General features: G+C 54.5%; 1 protein-coding gene across 1 annotated transcript in view; it reads left to right on the plus strand.

The window, feature by feature from the left end:
- The first annotated feature begins 742 nt into the window (after positions 1–742).
- The window catches only part of AEBP2 (AE binding protein 2), a 58,565-nt gene continuing 40,257 nt past the window's right edge, over positions 743–19,050 (plus strand). Inside the window, exon 1 of the mRNA XM_055118145.1 lies at positions 743–1,561. Within this exon, the coding sequence (XP_054974120.1) occupies positions 867–1,561 (695 nt within the window). The 5' untranslated portion in view covers positions 743–866. The remainder of the gene's footprint in view (positions 1,562–19,050) is intronic.

Below are 19,050 nucleotides of genomic sequence, written 5' to 3' on the forward strand. Positions count from 1 at the left end.
AGGGGATCAAGCGTGGTGCTCTGAAAATTTTAAATTTAAATTCGGGGGAAAGAGGAGGGGATCAATAAAGGGGTCTTCAAGTATGGTTTTTTTTTTTTTCCCCCTTAGTACAAAGTTCCGAAGGGGATGTGGCACCAGGGTATTAAAAGCTGCGAGGTATTTCGAATTCATTGGCTGTGTTTGAAACAGTGAGAGAGGAAATACTGATCGCGGGCTGGTAAAAACTGTGACGCGTCCCTGGAAACTGCCACGATTTTCGCGGGATCGTTCCTTGGGCGGGCGCGGGAGCGGAGAAGTTTTGACAGGCGTGATGCTGGCTGGGAGGCGGTGATGCAACCTCCGGGGTCAGCTGAGCACCGGCGACTGGGCAGCAGGCGCCCGCGTGCGTGGCCGACAGCGCCCCGGAGCCCCGCCGCTGCCCGCGGGGCCGCCCGCCCGCCGCCCGCGCCGGAATGAATGAGCCGCGCGTGAGAACCCGGAGGGCGGCTGAAATCCCCGGGCCGCCGCGCGCGGCCGCTTCCGCCCGGGGAGGGGAAGGCGTGGGAAGGCCCGCAGGAAGCGGCGCGGGGCGGGGCCGCGGGGGCGGGGCGGGGCTGCAGGGGCGGGGCGGCGCAGGCGCGCCGCGTCCCGGCCGGCGCGCGCGCGCCCAGCGCCTGTCCCCGCGCGGGCTCCGTAGCGCGTGTGCGGCTGACGCAGCGCGCGGCCCTCCTCCTGCTGTGCGGCGGCGGCGGCCGCCGAGCGCGGGGCGTTCGCGAGGGGGCGCGGGAGCCGGAGCCCGAGCCGGAGCCCGAGCCGGAGCCGAGCGGCGGCGGCGGCGGCGGCGGCGGCGGCGGGGCGGGGGCCGAGGAGGAGGAGCGCGCGCCGCCATGGCCGCCGCTCTCGCCGACATGGCCGACCTGGAGGAGCTCTCCCGCCTGAGCCCTCCGCCCGCCGGCCGGCCCGAGCCCCCGCCGGAGGAGGAGGAGGAGGACGAGGAGGAGGCGGCGGCGGCGGCGGCCGAGGCCCAGGCGGTGGCGGCGCTGCTGCTGCAGGGCGGCGGGGGCGGCGGCGGCGGCGGCGGCGGCGCGGGGGGCGGCGAGGCGGAGACCATGTCGGAGCCGAGCCCCGAGAGCGCCAGCCAGGCCGGGCTGGACGAGGACGAGGACGAGGACGACGAGGAGGACGAGGAGGAGGAGGAGGAGGACGAGGAGGAGGAGGAGGAGGAGGAGGACGCGAGCAGCAGCAGCGGCGGCGCCGAGGAGGAGAGCAGCGCCGAGAGCCTGGTGGGCAGCAGCGGCGGCGGCAGCAGCGGCGACGAGACGCGCTCGCTGAGCCCCGGCGCCGCCAGCAGCAGCAGCGGCGATGGGGACGCCAAGGAGGGCCTGGAGGAGCCCAAGGGACCGCGGGGCGGCGGGGGCGGCGGCGGGGGCGGCAGCAGCAGCAGCAGCGTCGTCTCCAGCGGCGGCGACGAGGGCTACGGCACCGGGGGCGGCGGCGGCAGCGCGACCTCGGGCGGCCGGCGGGGCAGCCTGGAGATGTCGTCGGACGGGGAGCCGCTGAGCCGCATGGACTCGGAGGACAGGTCAGTGCCCGCCCGGGGGTCCGCGCGCCCCCCGCCCCGCGCCCCCCGCGCCCGCGCCCGCCCCCGGGCGGCGGCCGGCCCCCCGCGCCCCCTCCCCGCGCCTCTCTCCCCGCCCTCTCCCCGCACCCCACCCCACCCCGCGCCGCCGCGCTCCCCTCGGACCCCGGCCCCCGCCCCCCCAGTAGGCCCCGAGCCGCGGGCGGAGCAGGAGAGGGCCTGGATGCGCGCCCCCCGGGACCCGAGGTTAGCTGCGTGCAGCCGCGGGCCCGACACTTGTCACCGCCGTGATTGACAAGTGTTTCCCAACATGGCTGGGCCCCTTCGCCTGCGGTTTTTCTCTTTTTTTTCCTTCTTTTCCACAAACTTAGGCGTGCGCCCGGGGAGACCCACGGCCCTCACTTGGGCCGGCCTGGAGTTGGGGTGCGGGGTGTGTGTGTTTGGGGGGGGGACGGGGGCTGGAGGGAGGGAGGGACGGGGTGGGGGATGCAGGGAAGGGGGGTAAAAAAAAAACCGCAACCCCCCCCCCGAGCCCACCCCCGGGCTAGTCCCTGACCCCTCGTGGGCGCTGGCGAGGTGCCCCGCGTGCGGCCGTGCATGTGGTCCCCGGGCCCCGCGGGCCCGCGCCGTGCCTGCCGCTGCAGCCCGGGAGAGAGTTGGGAGCCCCGTGCCAGTCTGGGGGCCGCGGGCGAGGAGGAGGAGGAGGAGGAGGAGGAGGAGGAAGGGGGGTCCTGCAAAAGGGAACTTGGCGGAGGGAGCCGCGCGCCTTGGGGCGCCGCGGGCCCGGCACGAGGTGGCCCTGCGAGTCGTTAAGGCCGTGGCCCTGCGCGCGGCCCCGGGGTGGGGGCAGGGAGGCCCCCGAGGGAGTCGCTCTGGTGTTCCCGGGGAGCCTGACCCCCCCCCCCCCCAGATTTGCCCTCCTGCCTTCAGGACTCTGGAAGAACTTGTCATGGTCACGTTGTTGCCGCGATCGTGGCCCCCCCCCCAGCCCCCGACCTTTTATTTATTTATTTATTTATTTTGGATCCCTTTGGGAAGCCTCATATTTTAAGTGACTTTTTTAATGTACTTCTCCACCAGAACCCCGTCCTGCGTGTCGCTTACACTGCTTCTGCAGTGTGTCAGCTTTTATTTTGACCATCTGCTAATGTTTGGATGAGCAGGAGATTTGACTTGAATCTAAAAGTTTAAATATTCGACATTTCTAGGAATTGCAATTGTTCGCTGACGAAAAGGAACGCTGGTTTATATTTTAATGTTTTAAGGGATAAAGCTCCAAATATTTTGAAAGTGCAGCGTTAGATTGGATCTGGCATTTCCTTTAATGTCTAGTCAAGGCAGAATCTTAGAGGCACGGAAATAGTACGAGCTTTAAACAGAGTTTTGTGCTGTGTAGTCATGGACAGGAAGGAGAATGTCTTCGAGAAAAATTGGAAATTGATGTGAGTCACCCAGAATGAAGCATGTGCCGTCCCCCACCTTCTACCCACTTCCATCAGTACCGATAGAGGTTCGGAAGTTGGTTCTCCTTTATAGGAACTGGACCCACTGAAGTTACTTACTTACCTCGTGTGTGCCCGTGCTGTGGATCTTTAAGTTGTGCCCGGACCGCAGAACTTAAATACCGCCATCATTTCATTCTCCCAGCTCTGGGCAGGAAGCTTCACGCTCCAGCAGTAACTACAGACTGGAAGTGGGGGAAGCTTGAACAAAGGTGAAGTTTCTGCTATTTCAACTTCACAAAAGTTTCAAACTTTAAATAAGGCAAGCTGTGTGTCAGAATCCTTCATTTGTTTTTGTAAAGTTGATATCAAGACCACAAGGTCCCTTTGGAAGAAATTGATTCATTGCTTAATATTTTGGTAATTCAGGTTTTGTCTTTATTTCCTGTTCAGTATGTACTTGAATAGCTAATTTTTGCATCGGGTTTCACAATAAGGAGCCAGTAATATTGTTGCCACGATTTCGATTCAATAAGATTAAAATTTCCTAGCCCATCATACAGCTTTTCTTCATGTGTAAGCATTATTGACTACAAATGTTGTCGTTTTTTTCCATTTCAGAGTAATAGAATTGTCATTTGTGTGAAGCCTTGTTAGTGAAACTGGTTACGAGCTTGAAAGATCTTAATTTTGAAATGCTTTTTGGTTGCTTTTTTTTAAGTTATTTTCAAACTGGAAAATACTCCTCAGTCTTCTGTCCTATAGGTTTTCTGATTACAACAATCTAATTGAACTTCATAGATTGATTTCATGGTAGGAAGTCTTTATTTTGGTAACTGATGGAAGGATATTGTGGTTTTAAAGTGCTTTTAAGAAAACTTGAGGCGTTCTATCACAATGATTTTATCTTTAAAATTTACTCTGTTATAATGCCTATTATGCCTATTCAGTTTTTCTGACTTTGAAATTACATCATGCTTTTTTTTTTTAAAGAAAATATTAATTGTGAAGTTTCATAAAAGTTGTGATCTAGGGTGTCGCGTTAGAAACCTGTATTGGAAGAGTTGTGTGGTGAAAAGTGACTCATTTATAAAATAATTAGGTGACACGGTGCAAGAAATATTGATTTCCCCTAGGAGAAAGTTACTCAAAACCAGTATAAGGGTCCTGGAGAGGCAGTACAGCAGGTACTTACACAGGACTGACCTGGTGCAGTCCCTGCCCAACATACAAACCCTGAGCCCTTCTAGGAGTGATCCCTGAGCACTGCTCCGGGTGGCCCTCCCCCCCTCCAAAAAAAAAAGCAAACTAACTCACCAGGACAATGTAAGCACACTGTGGTGTTTATTTAGTAAAGTTAGAAAACTTACAAGTTGATAATGGAGTTTTCTTTAATGTTTAGTTGAGATAGGTCTCTAAAGAAGCTTTTCTAGAATAGACATTTACTTCTAAATAACATTTTAGAATTTAAAGCTTTTTAAGTTTGCGCGTTAGCTGTAGCTATATTGAATCTGCTTCTATATGAAAGCTGTTGTTCTACCTATGTAGATAAGTTGATTATACCATTCTTTGTGTTTTTGATTCATACATGTATTCCAACTAGAATATGTTGTTTCATTTTATGAAAGCCACAGCTGCTTCTGTAGGTTTTTCTGGGTGAATGCGGGTGTCAGGTGGAAAGTACATTTTGTGTAAGGAGAGAGGAGGGTGTGAGTGTAAGGGAGGAGGGTGTAGGAAGGGTGCAGAAATGGAAGTTCATGGTCAACCAGGGCCTTATTTTTTGTGAGTATTGTCAGGGATTGAACCCAGGACTTCTCACTTGCAAACTAAGTGCTCTGCCTGTAAGCTGTCTCCCTGGCCCGGCCTTAGGCCCTTAACATTGCGTGGGGGGCCAGAGCCGTAGTCCGGTGGCTGGATGCTCGCCTGCATGGGCATGCTCAGGCTTGGTCCCCGCACTCCCACTCGTGAGCCTGCCAGGAGTGGTCCCTGAGCCCATGTCCCTACCAGGGATGGTCCCTTACCGCTTAGGAGTAAGCCCTAAGCACATCTGGGTGCAACCCGGCTCCTCCCCCCCCCCAAAGGGAAAAAAAAAAAACAAAAGAAATTTTGTGGGTCAAACTTTGAACTCCCAAAGTGTCACTTTGAACTTTTAAAGGTGAGCTCAAGTTGCTCAGGCATCGGGGGGAAAAAGTGCTACAAACCTCCTTCCAAGCCGTGTGATTGGGAAGATCTTTTGGCACAGAGTTTGGACTTTCAGATTTCCTAGCTCGTGAAGTCTGCACGTCGAGGGTATTTCCTGTACGTGTTAGGGATCTGTGTGCTCGAGGCAGTGAGACGCCTTCTTTGAAGGAAGGGTCGGGTCTTCTTCACGCCCCGGCTCCCCTTCACCCGCGTCTCTGTCAGCTCTGGCGCAGCTGCTGAGTCTCTGCTACGTTCTGAGTTTGATTGAATTTAGACTGCTAAGAGGTCTGTTTCCACTGGTGACACGCTGTATTGTGATTTACTGAAGAAGGACACGACCATCTTAAAAACCATTAACAGGCCACGTCACAGAAAGCGCCACGGGCTTCAGGATGGACTAGGTGGTGAGAGCCGAAGGAATCAGCCTTTCCCTTGGAAACAGGCCGGGCTGCTTGGCTGGGGCCCTTGCGAAATCCCCGGTTCAGACTGGTCCGACCAAGTGCAGGTGTCTGCAGCGGAGGATTGTGGGTATCGTGGCCGCCAGGAGAGAAGACATTCCGCTTTGTCACCTCTGATTCCTCGGCGTTAGGCCTGGCCAGAGCTCCTTCCCGGCGCTGGTGTACAATCAGGCACCACTCCTGCCGCTTTGTACTTTTGTTGGTGTAGAACAAATTCCCCCAAATTTAGCAGCTCAAAGAACAAGCGTTTGTTAGGAAATAGGTTTTCTGAGAGGTGAAAACAGAGTTTCCGTGGTTGGTTTCAGCTGGTAGCTGTGCTGGGGGGGTGCTGTGTTAGAGAGGGGCAGGGCCGTGGTGGCCAGTGCTGACCGGGCCTGGAAAGCCGGGTCCCAGATGCTCAGAACTTTCTCGGGGCTGCAGCTCTGTTCTCGGGACCTGACAGCTACTTCCCCGGGCAGCTCGCTTGCGGGAGAGCTGGACAGAAGCCAGTGTTCCAGCTTAGGATCTTTCGAAGTTTTCCATCTTTTTCATTTTTCCCCCTTTTTTATTACTTGGTTTTGGGGTCCCACCAGGGGTGCTCAGGACTTACCCTCTCTGGCTCTGCACTCAGGGATCACTCCTGGTAGTTTTTTCAGTTTTTCTTTTTATGGATACTGTTTGTTCCACAAAATTGCTTCACATTTGTGTTCACCGAGCAGCCTTTCAAAATTCAAAAGGCTCGAGTGAGTCTTTACTGTGGGATGGTGCTGGAGGCTTTGGGAGTGTGGGGGTGGGTGTTGGGGCATGCACAGGGCCTGTTCCTGGCTCTGTGCTCAGGGAGCACTCCTGGTGGGGCCCAGAGTGGTGCTGGGAATCCAACCCGGGTCTGCCAAGAGCACGGCGAGCACGCACCGTGCTTGCTGGACCTTTCTCAGCACGCTTTCTAGTCTTGGGCGCCCGGGCTTTCGTTTTTTCCTTTTAATTGTCCTTTTTTTTCCTTGGGTGCAGGGCTATCGATTGCCTCTGTAAAGGGCACACTGGGGTCCCGGGGCAGCTGGCCCGTGTTCAGGTGCAGGGCCCTCTGCTGGTCCCTCCCCACGAGCCCTCTGGACCCGCGCAGCTGCTTGCCTCTGGGGTCACGCACTTCCCAGCTGGCATCTCCGTGGTGGGATTCCTCCCTCTGTGCCTCCCTTGCTGTTACTTCTGCAAGAAAATGATTTTATTTCAAAAAATAACAGTATTGCTTCGTAAGTGAGGGCCTTTTTCGGGAGGAGGGTGGTGCTGACGGAACCCAGAGCTCTCTCGTGCAGCAGGAGCCCTGAGCCCACTGCCTGCCCCCCTCCCGGTAGGAATTTCAGGAATCTTTGAACCACTGCTCCTTAGTCCTCAGTTGCAAAACAGGCTGAAGTACTACTTATGTGGGTTTTTGTTAGAAAGCCTATGTTATTTAAATGTTTGCAACTGCTTTCTTATAGAATGGGTTTTTGTTTTTTTTTTTTGGGGGGGGGCGCTTTGGGGCTACACCCTGTGGCACTCAGGGATTTCTCCCTTCTGAGTTCTGCTCAGGGGTCACTCCTGGTGGTGTTTGGGAATCAAACTGGAGTCTGTGTGACCCAGGCAGTGTCTTAATTACCGCCCCCCCCCCCATTTCTGTAACCCTAGGAAGATATTTTGTAAACAGGGACAGTTTTAGCTCATTTTGATGTTTGTAGTACTTAATGCAGTACCTTGGGTATGGGAAGCGCTCAGTTAACATTATGCAGTGCTGGGGGCCCAGCATGTAGCTCCATGCTAGAATATTTGCCTTGCAGGGTGGGAGCCTGGGTTGATACCCAGCACCGCCACGGTAAAGAGTTGAAAGGCAAGGCTAGCAGTAGAATTATGTATAAATAAAACAGACTAAACAGAGCAGAGCTGGACCTGTCGGGTGTATTTGAACGAGGTTGCCCGTGAGCATCGGCAGGCTTTGGGGTGGCGTTTCTCTGAGCAGATGTCTAAGAGTTAAAGCTGCTGATTTGGGGGCCGGGGAGCTCAGTAGGTCGTAGCTCATGCTCTGTGTGTCGGGGGTCTGGGTTTGGCCCCCCAGGGCACATACATAAGGGTTCCCAGAGCCCAGAGTAGCCTCAAGACCAAGGGGAGCAGAACTGATTTACAGGTGATCTAGAAGTATGTAGTAAGTGTTAAGTGATTGGCGAACCCGGAAATTGTGCGTTTTGGTAAGATGTATATTAAAAACCCTGGGGGACCTGAGAGCAGGCTCAGTGGGCAAGGGTGCGTGGGGCAGCTTTGTCCCTACCTTCGAGGTGGTCCCTGGAGCACTGCTGGGAGTGACCTGAGCACCCCTGATGCGTCCCAAAACAGAACAAAAAAGGGGTGGAAAATCTGCAGTGAGTAACCAGAGGTGTTTTTGGTGGTTGTTAGAAGCCGTTGGCCCCAGGTTCAGACCCCACCACCGGCTGCCCCTTTGCGTGGTGGGCGTGGCTCCGGGCCCCCAGTTCCACATCTGGGCCCAACCATTGGGCTGCCTGGCCTGCCTGGCTAAAACTGCTTGGAAGCCCCTTTCTGCCCCGAACTGCGTGTGAAAAGAGTCAGAAGGTTTCAAGCTTTGAATCCTCGTTCTCAGTCTGGGTGTCCATGGGGAGTTACGGAACTTACGTGGTAGCTATTCAGGTTTCTGCTGCGGGTGTGGGGCAGTATTCAATAATCGTTTCTGTCTTGTAAGATGGTTGGGGGGGATTTACATGTCACATTTGACTTACACATTTATTGAGCAATTACTAGGGGGTAGGCATTTACTCTAGAGATGTCCGCAGACTTCCCCATTGTGTGCCGGCTTCTGTTCTCAGAGCTGAGTGCCTGTGGGAGTGAGTAAGACAAAGCCCCTGACCTCATGGTGGGGAGGCTGACTTCACAGATAACCGCTGGTGGCCAGTCATCTGCGTGACTGGTACAAAGTTGAGTAAGATCTAAAATGCCCCAAATTACTCTACCAACTGTTAAGTGTCTGACAAGTAATCTGTAAGTCAGCGCAGGCAGCAGAAACTTGCAAAAAAAAAAATGTTAGACCAAAATATTTTATTACAAAATGGGTACTTTCAAGCAATTTAACATGCATCTCAGTACCTCCTATTACCTTTTTTGCTTTCCTTTTTCCTCTTGCTGGAGCTGCAGATGAGCCCCAGGCTCCCCGCTGCGAGGGATGTACTCTGCTGTCAGCCAGATCCCCAGCCCGAGGCCTTTGACTCTGTTTGGGGCCACACCGGTGATGTTCCGGGCATGCTCCTGGGGTGCTTGAGGGACCATGTGGGGAGCTGGGCATAGAACCTGGCTTGGCCGTGTGCAAGGCGAGCTCTCTGCCCACTGGACTGTGCTCCGGCCCTATGACGCCTGTTTACTTTGAATACCAAGTGAAGCTATTCATGTATTATTAGTACAGCGTTTCGTGTTATGTCTTGGTAATGGCAGTGGATTTCAGTGACAGATTTTTATGACTAGTAGACTGCGTTTGTGGAAAACAGAACTAAGTGGAAACTGAACAGTTTGGGGCATGGATTGAAGATCAGGTGGATGATTTGATGTTAAAATCCACTTTGCTCAGGCGTCATTCCTGGCAGGACCATGTGGGATGCCAGGGATTGAATCTAGGTTGACTCTGCAGAGCAGTGACCTAGCTGCTGTATTGTCATTCGGTATCCGCCCCCAGATTTACTTCCTGAGGATTTGCTGGTGGGTGGTCACTAAGCACTGCTGCTTGTTCAGTGATAGGAGTGTTGGTGCCTTCCCAGATGTTTATTTTTTTTAGAGAAAACCAAGATGAATGTGTTGGGGCTGGGAAATGGATGACTCAAAGGGCTAACGTGCATGCGTCCTTTGCGGGAACATCGCTGGTGTAATCCTGGTGCCCCAACACCATTGGGAGCAACCCCCAAGCCTGGAGTACCCTCAGCTGTGGCCTTGAAGCAAAAAGATGAATATATTATTTTCTAGTTTTCTTTTTAAGTATTTTTTAACAGTACATTAAAATTAAAACTGGTGGGCCAGAGAGATGGCTCAGAGGGCCGCAGTGAATTTCTTTTTTTTCTTTTTGGGTTACACCTGCCAATGCTCAGGGGTTCCTCCTGGCTCTGCACTCAGGAATTACTCCTGGCAGTGATTGGGGGACCATATGGGATGCCGGGGATCGAACCAGGGTCAGCCGCTGCGTTCGAGGCAAACGCTCTACCTGCTGTACTAACGCTCCGGCCCCTGCAGTGAATGTTTTGTATTTGGAGCTCAGGTCTGCTCTTGTGCAGGGTCCAGGAGTGCTCCTGGTGGTCTCCCCAGACAAGGACCCGGGAGCTAGCATTGTATTGTAGTGGGTATGCTCCCCCGTGCGTGGTGCCCTGGGTGTGCTCCAGGCACTGCATGCGTGCATACGGGCACTCCCAGAATGAAAACGGAACATTGTCCTAATTGTGACACAGTTTAGAGAAGGGAACATGTTTTTAGTATTAGGTGGACGATGAAGAGAGATTTGTAGAAAACCTAGAAGGCACACAGGAAGACAGATGCCTGGCACTGCTGTGGGAGGTCCGTTCCTGAGTCCACGTTAGAGCAGGGGAGAAGGGTGGAGGAGGGAGTTTTCATGCCCACGCAAACGCAGCGTCTCGGTGTCTGTCGACGTCGCACTCCTAGGACCGTCGCACCTCACCTTGGGCGCTTGGTCTGGCAGACCAGCTGTGCATCGTGTTCCGATGCGGCCAGCAGCCCTCCAGTTGTTTGCTCTTCGCACAGACTGGCGCTCCTGTGTGCGCCCTGCCTGGGGTAGGAGCCCTGCCAGGGTGACTCTCTCTACGCAGAGTTCCTGGCACGGTGCTCGGCCAGATATGTGGAATTCCCAAGTTAATTTTGGGGGGATGATGAAACCTGTGAGTTGCAGGAAAATTAGCCCTATGTAGTAGAAGGCACCTGGGGAGTTGAGCAATTAGGAGGCGGGAGGAGCGGTACAGGTGTGAGCTGGAGACACGAGGGGCCGCAGGGGTGGGGCGGTGATCCTGGGAGCCTGCACCGGCAGGGAAAGTTAATTTCCTGAGTGGGCTATAAGAAAAATATTACCCTTTCTGAGTCACAGGGTTTTTTTTTTTTTCTTGGGGTTTTTAATTGAACAGGAACTTAAAGTATTTTTCCAGACAGATTCATAGTAAGGTAATGCAGGGAACATTGGCTTGCGAAGAGGATGGGCCTTAAGTCCGAAAGACGTGCATTGTATAGTTAGAGTTTAACGTCAGAGGTGGTTTCCTTGCTGTAGACTAGAAATGCAGCTTTCTGATGAGGTCAGACGGAACGTGCCACGGGCTCGGGCTGTCTCGGAGTCAGTCATCTTGCTTGAGCAGTGCTCGGGAAACTCCTGGCTCTGCACTCAGAAGCTAACAGTACACCTATTGAAGCGCATGGGTATTTTTTTCTTACCCCTTCTCTAAGTCCCTGGTTTTTTTATTGATTATCTAACTCAAAGATACTTAGCTTTTCTGAGTTAAGACATATCCTTAATTTCTATTTCACGTTTATGGTATTATGTTGAAGTACCCATCAGTTTGTTTTCTCTAGGCTGTGACTTTTTATTTTTGTGATGCGAAGCTCGAACCCAGGATCCCCCCACCTGTGAGGCGTGCGCTCTGCCGCAGAGCCCCAGCCCTTTAAAGATTAAAATCGGTTTTTGTCTCTTTCCCCTTCCAGCACTTGCTCTTTGCTCTGCTGGTGTTCCTAGCTTGGCGACTGTTTGGCTGGGCTTCCCTGCGGCAGTGTCCTGCGTGGGACAGCCACTCTGCGCTCCTCCCAGACTTCTCTCTAAGAGCACCCAGGAACAGAGTTTGAGTGATGCAAGAAAGTAGATTTGTAAAAAATAAGATTTTGTTTCAAATCTATTTTTGCAATCAGTGTTTTGTTTCTCTACAAAAACCGTTTCATGCTGTGTTAGGAGAAAGTCTGGTATTGGCCCCGGACGCTGAGAGCCCGTGCTGCAGGGGCAAGCCCGTGCCCTCACCGAGGACACCTGCCCGAGTGGCCCTGGACTAACCCTGACGGGCGTGGCTGGCCAGAGCCTTAGTCCAGGGGGAAGGCTTGCGGACCCTGATTTCATCCCGCACCCCAAGAGCCTCCTGAGCCCCCGGGCAGTGGTTGCTGAGTGCAGTCGGGAAGCTGGGCGCAGCTGGGTGTGGCCCAGGGACCAAAAGGGGGGAGATTATTTTATTGACTACACCCGTCAATGCTCAGGGGCTCGTCCTGGCCCTGCACTCAGGACTTACCCCTGGCGGTGCTGGGGGGCCCGTATGGACGCCTGCGATGGAACCGGGGTGGACCTTGTGCCTCTCTCCAGCCCTAGTTGCTAATTTTCATTCCCACCCTGTTTGTTCCTGTCTCTAGGACTTCTTTCCTTTGCACTGCTGAAGGCAGCTTGGGAGGTCGGGCCCTCCTGGTGGTGCTTCCTGCCGGATGCTTGGGGCTCACTCCCTGAGTGGCTGGCTGGCTTCTTCCCACACTGCCGTCCCGGTGTTTCTGCTCGCTTGTTCCGGGCTACAGCAGCGGTGCTCTCCAGGCTTCCTCCTGGGGTGGGCCTCGTGCGGAGTACTTGGCCCCCTGCACGGTTCCCTGGCGATGACCTCAGGTTGCTTGGTGTCGGGCAGTACCCTGTGATACTCCGCTTACTCTGGGCTCTGCTCAGGGGTCACTTGTGGCCGTGCTTCTGGTACTGTATGTGGTCCCGGGGATTCACCCGGTGACGAGCACCTCCACCCTGTCCTAAGGGTCAAGTTTTAACTGTCGTAGTCATACTTATTAGGGGAATAGAGTTTTTATTAGAATTTCACTGCTTTAGGTGAAATCATTTGGTTTGTGTGCACACCCACCTGTGCTCGGGTCTTCCTCCTGGCTTGGTGCTTAGGGTCACTTCTGGTGAGGCTCAGGGGACTGTCAGCAGTGCTGGGAGCCGGCCTTGGCCCACTGTGTGCCAGGCAATGTCTTCATCTCTCCCTCACTGCTTTAGTGTTGGTCTTCTCCCTGAGTCTCTACTTTGCAATTTTCAGTTATATTCCAAGTTTCCAGAGAGATGAATGAACTGTAGAACACAGCTTGTAGAAAGGTTTTAGATTTCTTCTTACATACGTGTATCAGTTCCGTTTTTAGTCATATATTCTTAGCTTTTTCTAACTAGCTGTGAAGTTCAGTGCCCACCCGTGGTCAGCGGCAGACTTCCAGGGTCTCTAGGTCACGCGGCTAATCAGCTACTTGAACATGCCCTTTCAGGTGTGGAAACACGTGTATTCAGCGACCAGAACTGTGTGCGTGGAAATAAATCAGAATCAGCGATATGATTCAATGCTGACTTCAGGATCACACCAAATGTCTGAGGGCTTCGCTGTAAAATGTTTATTATTCTTCATAGCAGATTTCTTAGGTCCTCTTTACATAAAGACTTTTATGGGAAATCTCTTTAGGAAGTTAAACTAGGACTCCCTACAGTTCTGTTTTACACAGTTCAGAGGTTGGATACTCCAATGTCCTGTGGTCTTTCTGAAAGCCAGGGTCTGGTCTCCGCAGCTGGCTGACAGTGGGTAGAGGCGCGCTGGGGGCGGGAGGGGGCGCCAGCGAGCCTGCTGCGGCCGTGGGCGGTTTCATCAGTGTTGCAGGAAGTCCCTTTTGGCCAATTTAGTGACTGCTGCTGGGTCTTGGGAAAGGATCTTTTGTCTTTATTCAGAGAAATAATTGTGGGGATAGAGAGTAGTCTTTTTCTTGATTAGAAAAATCCATTTTGGCTTTTTAAATTATAGTGATAATAGCTTGTAATTACGGTAATAATAGTAATAATAATATCTTGGTTTTGGCTAATGATTTTTAGTATGCCTCCAATTAATTTTTATGATTATCACAGTGTGACAAAGCTACATATTTTACTTGCCTTCAAAATCTTACTTGAATTTGTCACTAAAAACTCACTGTTTGCAGTGCCGCGCGGGGCTGGCAGTTCCTCGGACAGCGAGTTACCAGGTGATTGAGGTTCCAGCCGGCCCCAGGCATGTGGATCATGTAAAACGGGCAGCTCTTGGCCGGAGCGACGTGCAGCGGGGAGGGCACTCGCCTTGCACACACCGACCTGGGTTCAAGCCAGGGCATCCCATAGGGTGACCCCTGAGCATCCCCGGGTGTCCTTCTCCCTCTTAGGAAAAGGCAGCAGTGCTCTTTAATTTTTTCTCCTGTGTTTGTTTTGTGGATGGGGCCACACCCATCTGCTCTGAGGGATCAGTCCTGGTGAGGCGCGGGAGCCACACGGGTGCCCTCCCTGGGTGCGTTCCCCTGTCACTCCCTGGACTCGGTTTAGAGATCCACCAGCCGGAACAGCACCACAGGAGTTTGGATGCAAAGCCAGGGTAGGGCAGTCTTGTTGTTAGCTGAAGTGAAGTTTTGGGAGGTGGGTGGGACGTTTATTTGTCCACACCTGGCTTACTCACGGATTGCTCCCAGCTCTGCACTCAGGAATTACTCCTGGCAGGCTTGGGGACCATACGGGGGTGCCAGGGGTTGAACCCGGGGCCGCTGTGTACAGAGCCCATGCCTTTGCCCGCTGTGCTATTGCTCCGGGCCTTGTCAAATTCTGTTTCTAAGGAGTTTAGATCCTTCAGATTTCTGTGAAGACCAGGGTTATTGCTTGCTATTTGTTCCTGATAAGTGAAAACTAAAGTGACTCCTCCTTCGTCCCTGGAATGAGTATTCGGAACTGGATTTGTGTTGCCATCATTAGAATCTGATCTGTTTGATTGGCCTCAGGTTTAAATTTGGAAAAAGTGCTACTTGTTGGTAGTGGTGTCGTTTTCTGTGACTGCTCGCGCTTGCTCTCTCCCTCCCCCTCCCCCTCCCCCTCTCCCTCTCCCTCTCCCTCTCCCTCCCCCTCTCCCCCTTCCCCTCCCCCTCTCCTCCTTCTCCTTCTCCTCTCTCTCCCTCTCTCTCCCTCCCTCCCTCTCTCTCTGTGGGTCACACCCAGCTGTGCACAGGCTAACTCCTGGCAGCTCATGGGGGCACAGGTGCTTGGATTACTCTGGGTCAGCCACGCTCGGGGACAGCGCCCTGCCCACTGTACTGTCACTCTGGCCTCATGACAGTTCTGTTGCCATGTGGGGCCACACTGGTGGGGCATCAGGAATCGCCCCTAGCAGACTCGGGGATGGAACCCGGCTGGGCCAGTGTACCCGCTGTACTGTTTTCTCTGGCTCCTGCACTTAATTTTTTTTTAATCTCCAGCCGAGACAGAATGGATGATTTATCGTGCGCACATTACAGTTGGTCAGCCAAGAGCGGAATTAGTCCCCGATGGCAGGTCCGGGGCGGAGGCCGAAAGGGGACTGAGCTGGAGGGTGTGTCCCTCTGAGCGGCGGACGAGATCGCATGTTCCGGACCCAGAGAGCGTGTGTGAGCACGCGTGTTAGTCGTTCCTGCCAGTGTCCACGCCTCCGCCGGACCCGGCTTCTGTGGGCTCCTCGGGTGCAGGCTCGAGGTTCCTTGGCCTCCGCCCCGTCTCTGCCGCGGTCTCCTTCCTCCACTCGGCCCCCGGGAAGATGCGCTACAGCCCAAGTGCTGGGCCGTGTTTAATGGCCGTTCTGCTAGTAAGACTGCCCGCGGCTTTCTGTGCGGACATAGACGCTGTTGTTCCGACGGGTGGAGACCAGTGTGCCCACACCGGCAGGAGCCTGCGGGTCTGCGAAAACAAGCTTCTCTTTTCTGTTTTTTTTTCAGTTTTTGTGTCACATCCAGCAACACTCAGGATTTGCTCCCGGGTGGCTGTGTGCAAGGCACACGCCCTGCCACCGCACTGTTGCTCCAGCCCCGGAGTTAGTATCTGGTGCAGGGGGGCACACCTCTCTGTGTGGGACCACGTGTGGGCCGGATTCAAATCATTGTCACAGCTGCAGCTGCATTCGTGGCAAGTGCCTACACACACACACACACACACATACACACACACACACACACACATCCCACACACCCCCCCCACCCCCCCCCCAGGTTTCTTCACTGTAGAAACAGGAAAATTACTGCCAGTACTGTTTTGCATTGGTGTGACTTTTGGAAAGTCACTGAATTTTTGTGTCTGTGTCTTTCCGGTGAGGACATTAGGAGTATCGACTCAGAGTTGTTCATAGTGCTAGTTTCAGTGGCCGCACAGTGCTGCGGTCTGGGCCCGGCGGCGAGCCCGCCTTACGGGCAGTGCTTCCCAGGACGGCTCTGCGGCCGGCTGGGACTGGAGCAGCACTGCCCTGGGGGTTCTGGCGAGCGCCCCAGCCAGCCCCGCCGCTTCCCAAAGGTCAATAAACAAAGCAGGAACAGATAAATGTGTGTTGGGAGCAGTAAGAAGCTTTGCTTAAAAAGCAGGAACCGAGCAGACCGTGGCTGGGCTGGGTCTCCCCGGCCCTGTGCCGTGTCAGCCTCGGGCCACACGGGGCTGAGGACGTCTCTGGGACACTCCCTCCTGCCTGCGCCGGGGACACTCAAGACAGCTGGGTCCTGCCTCAGCGACACTTCCGCTTGGGGTCTTTGAGGTACAGAGGTTTCTTTGCAGGGCTCGAGGCCCCCAAGCCCCGTGTTGCAGGGACTCCCGGGAGACTGGGGTCCGGTGCCTTTGGCGGCGCTGTTGGGAGAAGAGAAGGGAAGACGAGGTGGGTGTGGGCGTCTTGGCCAGGCTGAGGCCACACCCCAGATTCCAGCAGGAGGTGCACAGCCGCCCTCAGGAAGTCTCAGCTCTACGGGAAAGAGTGGGAAGTTGGGTGGAATAGCCTTTTGGGAGAGATGTTTGGTGGCAAATGAGATGATTCCTCCTAGAAAGCCAGAAACAGCTGAAGGTTATCTTGTAGCCCCTGTTTCCTTTCTTAGAGGACCCCTCCCCCCGCCCCGATTTACAGATCAGTGCTTTGTCATTGGAATGACCATTTTCCATTTTCGGGCAGCCCCGGCATTGTCCAGGGCTGAGGCTTCACTCCTGCCGCTGCTCCACGCAGGGCCAGGGAGTACACCTGGTCTTCACGTGGGAGCCCCTGGAACCCGCTCCCTGGCCCCGAGCTGGATCGCCCCCAGCTTTTAATCCTGTTCTGCGGGTGTCTAGAATGAAGAGCTGGGCGCAGTCCCAGCAAATCCAGGTGAAGGGTGGTATGGATGGCCAGGAGAGTTCAGGGGTGTGGTCCCATCCTCAGAAAGGCAGCTCTTAAACGCTGGCATTGTTTTGGGTTGCACCCTTTAATCATTTTGACCGTGTGTATGGGAAATGCTAATCTTTCTAGTAATGACTGGCAATTTCCTTGGAGATGAAAGGGCCTCACCTGTCGGCTGATACTAGATTCTCCTCTGAAATTGGATTAGGACCCTGTGTGGTCGTGTGATGTTTACCTCCAATTGGATAAATACTTTGAAGACCGTATATGCTTGCTTTATCTGTAGCTCGTTGCCATTACAGAGCTAAACTTGGACCGCTTGCCCCGGCCCCGTTTAGAGTTCTGGAGCGGGGAGGAAGGTGAAGGGCTCTGAGCGCAGGGTCCCATCCGTGTGGCCCGGACGCTCTCCTGCTGAACTACCCCCAACTCGATTTTGCCCTGCTTCCTCTCAGGCTACTTTCTTTAGCCGTTTTGATTCTGGGCACCGTGATTTCACAGTGCTGTCGGTGAGAGGGGCTCACGCCCCACACCTTCCGCTGGAGAGTCCGCATCACCACTGATGCCTCAGTGTCCTTCCCCGCAGCTCCTGCTTTCTCCGCTCCACAGCGAGGACCACGTTCCCTTCTTCAGCAGTGAGGGTTCTCGGGGCCGGGTCGATAGTTCTGGCAGCAGAAGCCCTTGGTTTCCGGGCACCTCCCTCCCGCTGCTTTCTCTGCCCTCAGCCTTGGCCTGCAACTGCCAGTGTGGCCCCTGTTAAAATCAAAACACTGGGGGGCGAGAGAGCACAGGGCTAAGGTGCTCGCCGTGCACCGTCCAGGGACACGTGTGCCCGCTGAGCCCCGAGTACCACTAATGTGGCCCCAACTGCCCCAATAAAAAGTCACTTATTTATGAAATGTTTTTTATAGGGATTAGATACAAGCTATAAACTGAAAAGCTTCCTAAAGAAACTTAAAATTTTTTTTCCATTATTTTTATTTTTTATTTTTTTATTAGTGAATCACCATGAGTTAGTTACAAACTTATGAACTTTCATGTTTGCATTTTGTTTATATCCCTCTACCAGTGCCCAGTCCCCTCCACCAATGTTCCCAGTACCCTCCCACCCTCCCACCCCATCATCGGTTTTTTTTTCGGGGGGGAAACTGGGGGGAAGCAGCAGGGGGAACACACCTGGAGATGCTCAGGGCTTTCTCCTGGCTCAGCACCTTCCTGGTGCTGCTCAGGGGACCGTGTGGTTGCCGGGGATCCAGGGCGAGGCCAGCGCCTCCTCCCTCACGCTGGAGCCTGTGGCGCCTGTGTTAGCAGGCCTAGCCCACGAGGCAGAATAGCGAAGCTTTTCATGGGAGTTTAAAGTTGAAGAGGGCTTTGTGTATTGTACAGGTTTATGGGATTTTATTTTTGGGCTGCATCTGGCGGTGCTCAGGGGTCACTCTGGCAGGCTTGGGGCACCATCCTGCTGGGGACCAGACCCGGGTGGGTGTGTGCACGGTAAGCTTCCAGCCCGCTGTCCCAGGGCTCTGGCCCCAGGCGTTCGGCAGTTCAGCGTCTTCCTTACTCTGCTGTGGTGCTTAGTCTCCAGGACTTACTTGCATGTACTTGTACATGGGAGCAGCTCGCCCTTTAGTCCCGTCTCTTGAGTTGAATTGTACTTTAGTTCTCCTGACCCAGAGCTGGGAAGGGCACTGAACACTGGTACAGAAATTTTATTTGAAGGGCACCATTAATTCCTTTGTCTCATTCATACCATAGATGCGAAAGTCACCAGACCCTCAGACTTAGCAGCAGAGCTCTGTTCATGCCGGCCCGTGAGGTTGATTGCCTGCAGCCTGGCTGCTCCGTGGGAGAGGGCAGTGGGGGACGGGCTGGCGAGCGCCAGTGTCGGCCCAGCCTCCCTCAGCGGTGCTCTGTCCGCAGGCAGCGCTGTTGGGCGGCGAGGACTCCAGCCTGTGTCCGTGTAGCCGGCCCCCGCCCCTCCGACAGGCGAGCACTGCTGCTTCCGAGGGCCCGGCAGGCTGAGCGCAGGGTGCTTCTCGGGAGGCTGGGTCCTGTCCCCGGCACCACCGGGGGTAGCCCCAAACCAGAATAAATGTCGTCACGCGTATCAGTGCCTTGGAGAGCTGGGAGGGGCGTTGGGGTGGGGTTTGGGCCACACTGCACTTCGAGTTACCCCTGACTTGGTGCTTGAGGTGCTGGGCACTGAGCCTGTGGCTCTCACACACGGAGGATGCACGGCAGCCCTCGGGCCCTCTCCCTGCCTT

This window comes from Sorex araneus, chromosome 10 (genome assembly GCF_027595985.1).
Source record: "Sorex araneus isolate mSorAra2 chromosome 10, mSorAra2.pri, whole genome shotgun sequence".
Classification (NCBI taxonomy): domain Eukaryota; kingdom Metazoa; phylum Chordata; class Mammalia; order Eulipotyphla; family Soricidae; genus Sorex; species Sorex araneus.